Raw genomic sequence first — 8,346 nt, forward strand, 5'->3', positions numbered from 1 at the left:
TGCTTTCGGATCAATATATAAAGCTTTAAAAAAAAGACTGACGGCTTAATTTGATTTAATGAAAATTATTGTTTATCTGTTCTTTTTCTTGCTCGCGAATGACTGATTTTTTTTATCTCCAGAAGTCTTGTGTCAGCTTGTAAGTGAATCTCAAGAACAAACCACCCCCATTGATTTAGCGAACTAAATATGAATTCTCAATATTACAATAAAACTCGTCATAACATTATTTAAATAGTTGTATTCGTACGAATTGTTTTAACTTAAAGGCATACTAACGCACTCCCGTGTTTACAAAGTGTAGTTTGCCCACAATCGATGTCAAACGCACCATAAGACCATATAATGACGATATGTCACCATGCGCGGACCATAATACACTCGACTCCACTTAGCTCGACCCCGCTTAGCTCGTCCGCCGTTTAGCTCGTCGCCATATTTTTTCCCCGGGCTGACGTCCTTCTTTGTATCTGTAAAATTAAGCTGGTTAGCTCGTCCGCCGGTTAGCTCGTCCGCCGCTTTGCTCGACCAAACTTTCCAGTCCCAAGGCATGGTGTGACGTCATTTACGCCGGATAGCTCGTCATAACGACATTGTGTCGTCAGCGATGACGTCTTCTGACAGGATGACAGTAACAAAAGAACGTTCCATAAACTGCCAGACTTTTCGAATTGAATGTCAAAGAAGAAAACATGCGCTGTTTATCTGATTTTGCTACTTTGTTTCAATTTTCTCCCACTTATTAGTAGGTACAATGTACACACAAAACTTTCTTTGTATGACTAATTAGAATAATGTTTGGACAATGACACCTGTCAATCATTTCTGGCATCCATCTGTCACTCAGTCCTAGACAAATGCCAATCGTTGGGTAGTCTCACAACGCAGAAAAGATGCAAACGAAACGAAAGGTGCAGGGTCTTTCCCTGAAAAGGAAAATGGAAGTTATTCAAATAATGGAGGACAATCCAAGCAAACTCCTAAAGACCATAGCAGACGATCTTGATATCCCACGAACGACGTTGTCCTCGATCAAGAAAGATAAAGTTAAGATCAAACAGCAGTATAATAGCGGCGAACAAAAAGCATCACGGTTCCGAATCAGAGGGTCAAAGTACGACGACATCGACTGCGCACTGCTGCAATGGTTCACAGAGCAAAGGTAATTCAAGTAACATGTATATCTAAGAAGCGTGTTTATGTTTTAATAATCAGTTGGGTCAGGGAAGGTTCTGTTGTTTCTTCCTTACATGTACATGTAATTATACAACCAAAATTGTGTCAGGAAGTGAGAAGCCCGCCATGGGGGACGTAGCTCAGTCGATAGAGCCGCGTCGCGCCAGTTTCTAACTGTGCCGTGATGTCTTTGCTACTGGTTCGATCCTCATCTTCGGGGTGGTTGATTTTTCAGTCAATCCGGGGTCTACTATTGTCAGACTCATTTCGCGCCTGTATGCCGACATGTGCCTATTATGGAATTAGCACTGACACTGGCATGGACTCCTGTGCTCAGAGTAGATAGAAGAAATTCCTGGACAAATGAAACTTAAAGTAGTTTCTCACAAGTCTATAACTTCAAGTTCTCTCTCTCTCTCTCTCTCTCTCTCTCTCTCTCTCTCTCTCTCTCTCTCTCTCTCTCTCTCTCTCTCTCTCTCTCTCTCTCTCTCTCTCACACACACACACACACACACACACACACACACACACACACACACACACACACACACACACACGAACTCTCATGTTCGTACGTATAAGTTATTCACGCAAGTTGTTTTATTCTGCAGGTCATCAAACGTTCCTTTAAGTGGACCCCTGTTGAAGAGCAAAGCGGAGAAACTTGCTCGTGAGCAAGGACTCGCCGACTGGACCTGCAGTGACGGCTGGCTCAGCCGATTCAAGTCCAGGCACAACATCGTATCAAAAACCGTGTGCGGGGAACGAGGAGATGTCGATGAACAATTGACTGATGACTGGGTAGAAGACGTACTGAAACCGACTCTGAGGCGATATGACCCGAAGGATGTTTTTAATGCTGATGAGATGGGTTTGTTTTGGAGACTGTTGCCGAATAAGACACTTGCTTTTAAGCATGAAAAATGCCACGGTGGGAAAAAGTCAAAAGACCGCATTACGGTAATGGTGTGCGCCAGCATGGACGGGGAAAAAGTGCCTCTTTTGGCGATTGGTAAATTCAAAAATCCACGTTGCTTCAAGGGCATTAAGCATCTGCCAATAAAATATGCTGCAAACAAAAAAGCATGGATGACCAGCGCAGTGTTTGAAGAGTGGTTACTTTCCTTTGACCGAACCATGGACAGGCAGAATCGCAAGGTTTTGTTAGTCATCGACAACTGCCCTGCGCACATCACTGCCAACCTCTCTCTGAACGCAACAGAACTGTTGTTTCTACCCCCATGTGCAACGGCGAAGCTGCAACCGTGCGACCAAGGGGTCATCCAGAACTTGAAAGTTTTTTTCAGAAACACGACTTTGATGAAACTTGTGAATCACATTGATGCCGGACTTCCTGCAACCGACTTCAAGATAAGCCTTCTGGATGCCGTTTCTGAGTTAAAAATGGCTTGGGACAAAGTCACATCAACCACGATCAAGAACTGCTTCAGAAAAGCAAGCTTCACACGTTCTGAAGAACCTGAGGAATGCAACAACACATCTGATCCTCCCATCGTTGAGAACTTGGTATCAGAACCCATTTTGGCTCGCCTGTTTAAAGAATGGAATATTTCACCTCAGGACTACATCAGTGTTGACGATGAGGTTATCACCTCGGGGCCTGAGAAGGCCATGACTGACACAGTAGCACCACCGGGGCCTCTCCCTACAGAGCCCAGCCAGCTATCAGATTCGGATGATGATAGTGGAGAAAGTGAAGAACCAGTGAAGCAAACAGAAGTGCTCGAGAGCGTGCACAAAATCAGCATGTTCTTGATGCAGACCGGCGCAAATGACACTCTTAGCGGGGTATTCTGTGACTTGAGAACAGCGCTAGAAAAGCATATGACCCATCTGAGAAAGCAAAAGAAAATGACCGACTACTTCCTTACAAGCAGGTCGCAGAAAGCACAAAACGTCGACGGGAAGGAAGAGAAACTAGTTAACCAGAAAGAAAAGATATCGCCACACACAACTTCGGAAAAAAGGAAGGGAGAAGAAAAACGTGAAGAGAGATTGGAAGAGGATATCTTCTCAATGGACAGAACCCAGAAAGCACAAAACGTCGGCAGGTTCGAGGAGAAAGTTCTTCAGAAAGAAAAGAGGGCGTCAGACACAACTTCGGAAAAAAGGCAGGGAGAAGAAAAACGTGAAGAGAGATTGGAAGAGGATATCTTCTCAATGGACAGAACCCAGAAAGCACAAAACGTCGGCAGGTTCGAGGAGAAAGTTCTTCAGAAAGAAAAGAGGGCGTCAGACACAACTTCGGAAAAAAGGCAGGGAGAAGAAAAACGTGAAGAGAGATTGGAAGAGGATATCTTCTCAGTGGACAGAACCCAGAAAGCACAAAACGTCGGCAGGTTCGAGGAGAAAGTTCTTCAGAAAGAAAAGAGGGCGTCAGACACAACTTCGGAAAAAAGGCAGGGAGAAGAAAAACGTGAAGAGAGATTGGAAGAGGATATCTTCTCAATGGACAGAACCCAGAAAGCACAAAACGTCGGCAGGGAAAATGAAGACGATGTCGTTATTAGTGGATTTGCTGATCGGCCCCCTCTTTCCTTTAAACCCACCAACAACGCTTGGTGTGAAATGCAATGTAATCGTTTGTCCTTACCAGAACATATTCCTCTACCCCAAAGGCAAGATAAATCAAAGTTAGGAAAGCCACTTGAGGTAGACAAAATAATCGGCGACGGAAATTGCCTGTATCGATCGATCAGCTTTGAAGTCTGCGGTACCCAAAACTTCCACGGGGACATCAGAGCCTTGATCGTTGATTTCATGCTCAAACACCCCAAAAAATTTTCTGGCTATGTTGGCAGAGACCTTGGAGAATATGTGGTGCGTAACACCCTGCCGCTGAAGTCATGGGGCACTGATGCAGAAATCTTTGCTGCAGCGACACTGTTTCAAACGACAATCGTCGTATTTACCGCGGAAAGCTCAACCTCACGAGACTGGATTCCACATCATCCTTTGTTCAAAATTCCAGGAGTTGAACAGAGTCCACAGAGCATGTATTTTCGAAATCTTTGTGGACATTATGAAAGAGTAGTTCGTGTCGAGTGAATGACTACAAGATTTCGAAAATACGTACACATGCTCTGTGGACTCTGTTCCTTTCTCTCTCAAAGGGAGGTTCGTGTCAAGTGACTGACTATACAATTCAGGTAATAGGTAAACATCGATTCTATACCCTTGAGAAAAGGGTGAACTAGCGACAAGCAAAAGTCAGTCCCAGATCGCCCTGCCCATCTGAAAATCAAGCGCATTTTCAGAAAAAAAGATTTAATGATAATTTTGGGTACAGAATAACACCTGGAAAAACAAAGGCGTTGGAGAGCCTTAGTCTGCCAATAAAAGCATTGTCCGTTTCACTGGAGTGCTTGGGTGGACCATTCAAAAATATTGCTCACTGTCCAAGAAAGCATAACTGTGAACTGTCTACCCAGTTGGAAAGTATAGACACATTCGGAAAGCATAAGCGTCTTAATGTACAGGAAAGTATGGACACAGTGGGAGTGTGTACATGTACATGTATGTGTGTTCATGTGTGTGTGTGTGTGCATACCAATTAGCTCAGATCACCGAAAAAGACAAAGTCAGTCAAGTCGGCTGGATCGTAGTTTTTAGTTTCTTCCATTTTGTTGTTGTTTTTTTGTTTTAGTTTTTTGTTTGTTTGTTATGGTTTTGTTGCGCAGATTTTTTGTTGATGTGCATGTTTTTGAAAATGGTGTGTGTGTGTTTTGTGTGTGTGTGTATGTAAGCACGCAAATGAGTTAGTGCTTTTTTTGCGTGTGTGTTTGTGTGTGTTTAACTTTTTTCTGGCGCCGTGTTTACTTGGTTTTTCATTTAAAATTCTTCTCATTGGACTGCTTATTTTTGGATTTAATAAAAAAAATCCCAAGAAATGTGCTTTCTGTTTCATGGTTTACATCTCTCTCTCTCTCTCTCTCTCTCTCTCTCTCTCTCTCTCTCTCTCTCTCTCTCTCTCTCTCTCTCTCTCTCTCTCTCTCTCTTCTGCCTATCTCTCTGTTATTTTCATAGTAACACATGTTACAAACCCAATATGCGAAACGAATATAAACTCTATCAACATCTTACCGAGTCTATGAACAGAAATTCGTCATTTGACCATTGCACATCATAGCTCCTACTCCATGGTGATGAAAGGATTACTTCTGGTTTGTAGACACGGTAAAATGTCATGTTGTGAACAAAGGGCTATTCGAGGATGATCTACTAGATTGATAGTTATCTCAGAACCTGATACACCCGTTTACAAGTGTTTATGTGCTTTTAATATTGGTCTGGACGAATTCGCCGGATAGCTCGTCGCAGCATATCCCCCAGGGAAATTGGACTCCGTTTACCTCGTCCGCTGCTTAGCTCGTCGGCCGGTTAGCTCGTCGCGAATTTTTCGGTCCAGAGAGGGACGAGCTAAGCGGAGACGACTGTACATGCATTACAGCTTGTTCTAGCCTCTGAAAAAGTGAGGATGTCAACAAAGCCGCGGAGTTCTCTCCCTTGCATCAACGTTACATGTGTTGCCAAATCTATAAATAGGACGATCCAGATCAAAATGAAAATTCAAATATCTCAACATTGAAGGGGTCCTAGACCACAATATTTTGCAGGGAACTTAATTTAGCATGTCTCCAGCTGTTGGTAAAGCAATTAGCGTGTATAGTCATCGAGTACATATGGCTTTAAACTTTATTTGATTACATTCATCCTTCGTCCTGACTGTGGAAAAAGTGGCCTGATTAATTTTTCAAAATCTTAACACTCCTGAAGGACCAACAATTTCAATGAATTATAAACTTCCGTGATAACGCTGAATTTTCACAAATAACTACTGTATTATCCCAAACTCAAGCTCACCATAACTTTCTGGTAAATGTTGCCAAGCACAACTTCAATTACCATTTTCGAAGAATTGCTCAGAGACATAACAAATTTCTGTCGTTGCTTTTGATACTTTAAAGGTGGTCGTCTACATTTGTGCTTTTTTTCAATAATCTTATGGTTAGATTTCGCTAAAAAGTTATGTCAGATGATGAATGAACCATGGGGAAAAAAGTTATAGAAAAAAAAATATATGTAAAATTTTTTTTATTTTTGGGTTGCGTGACTCACGCTTCCAATATTTTGTTTTCTGTTTGCCTAAAAATACTGACCAATCAAATTCATGTCACTATGCTTATAGCCACGCCCAAACAAGTGCAGCAACAGTTTGACTCTGGAGCGCTGTCCACGCTTTTTTTTTAAACGCACAAAATGCACGGGATTTGAGAGGAGTTTTGCGCTTGGCATTTTCCAAATAAGGATATCCTACTATGAGTACTACGCTGGAATACTACAATGAATTTTCAAACGGCTACACTGGCTTCGTCTTTACTGATCGAAAGGGGGTGTATTGTTGATAATTGTAGATAATAGACTCTGCATTTTAACCCTTTCGCTGCCAATCAAAACTTCCTGACTGCCAGGGAATATTGGAGTTCGGGGTGTAATAATTCACAAAAAATTCTAGCTTCAAACTGGCAGTAGGTAGGAAAGTAAAACCTATGTTATTTTTAAAGGAAATTCAACCAAGAATCTGTTTTTAGTATCTAATCATGGAAATAATGTACAAGTGCAGGTCGGGTATACCCGTCCTAAGGCAGTCAAGGGGTTGGTCAAATGGCGATTTCGGTATAAAAATGTAGACAAGTACCTTTAATGGTCAAATGGCGATTTCGGTATAAAAATGTAGACAATGGACCTTTAAGTGGAAAGCAAAACCGAGCGGTAGAAATGATTCCCGAAATTGTGGCACACAGGACATTGGCTTCCTCCTAACACTCAAACAAGACTGAATTGCCAGAGGTTAGCCGATTAGCAGCATTCATTATTTTTGTGATACCTACCCGCGACTGTTTCATTTGCAAATTACCAAAATCAATGGGCGTTTTTTCCAACAGACGTTGCTTAGCAGTGATCATTCTTGTTGGGATTCTTTTCCCCGTATCTTATAATCTACGCCATATTAGCTACTGTTTCACTTGCAAATAAGTATGTGTTGTGTTCATTTTGCGTGTGTTGTTTGCCCCTCTATCTAAACCTTAGTGACTACTGTTTCGTAAATCTAATGGGGGGGGGGGGGGGGGGGGGGGGGGGACTTGTTCAGACATAGACATTCATTATTTTTGTGATTCTTTACCGTCTATCTCAGCCCTAATAGCTACTGTTTCACTTGCACGTCGATGTTTGGTTGGATGTGCTTTTTAAGACACAGACGTTTATTAGCAGTGTTCATTGCTTTTGTGATTCTTTCCCCGTCTATCTGTATTTAAGCCGTAACTAGCTCATGGTTCACAAACTAACGTCAATCCTATTTTCTCACACACAGAAGTTGATTAGCAGTGCTCATTGTTTCTGTGATTCTCTTCCCGTCTTTCTTAACTACTGTTTCGCAAATCAAAACCAATGGAAGGGGGGGGGGGGGTGGTTGGACACAGACTTTGATTTTAAAGTTTCGCTTGCAACTTAAAATCAATACTTTTTGAGACAGAGAAGCTACAATTTGGAATTAACGAAAGGAAGACACTATTTTTTTTTTAAATTTAAACTGTTTCTTTTGACAGCTGAGATAAACAGAGATGAACATATTCTTTAACAAAGATAAATAAATAAGAAACTAGGAAAACTAATACAAAGACTAGAAGACGGATGCTACACCAACCTATAGCAAAATTGAAACATTCTTAAAAGCTCTATTTATTTCAAGAATGGAGACAAAACCGATAGAAATAGTGTGGTTTCAAATGCTGTCCGAGTCGCGGTTTCTGATAATATATACCGTTCAAAAAAAGAAACGCATAGTTGCTACTTGCCAAATTTGTTTTATTTTTCGAAAAAATTAACAGAAAATCCAATATTTAGATCATTTGTTTGAAATTTGGTATGGACACAGTTGAATGCACACACAGTTCATTTGCATCTTCAAATCAATCAGTCAATCAATACGATTGGGTGCCGAGGCTGTCAAGTCAGTAGGGGGTGTGACTGCCTTGAGCAGCAACAACTGCCCGGCACCTTCTGGGCATGGACTGGATCAGATGCCGGATATCTTGCTGTGGGATGGTGTCCCACTCCTCCTGAAGTGCCTGCAATAGATCGCGGTGA

General features: G+C 41.9%; 1 protein-coding gene and 1 long non-coding RNA gene across 2 annotated transcripts; one reads left to right on the forward strand and one right to left on the reverse strand.

Annotated features, from left to right (window-relative positions):
* Positions 1-263: 263 nt before the first annotated feature.
* LOC138947569 (uncharacterized) lies at positions 264-5,886 on the reverse strand. Its single transcript, XR_011449713.1, has 2 exons — positions 5,632-5,886; positions 264-380 (listed from the first exon to the last, which is right to left on the reverse strand). It is a non-coding gene; the product is annotated as an uncharacterized lncRNA (long non-coding RNA).
* Positions 374-5,087, forward strand: LOC138947568 (uncharacterized). Its single transcript, XM_070319056.1, has one exon. It carries the CDS (start codon positions 1,540-1,542, stop codon positions 4,243-4,245), a length of 2,706 nt encoding a protein of 901 aa, XP_070175157.1. The 5' UTR covers positions 374-1,539; the 3' UTR covers positions 4,246-5,087.
* Positions 5,887-8,346: the final 2,460 nt, after the last annotated feature.

Source organism: Littorina saxatilis, linkage group LG14 (assembly GCF_037325665.1).
Source record: "Littorina saxatilis isolate snail1 linkage group LG14, US_GU_Lsax_2.0, whole genome shotgun sequence".
Lineage (NCBI taxonomy): Eukaryota > Metazoa > Mollusca > Gastropoda > Littorinimorpha > Littorinidae > Littorina > Littorina saxatilis.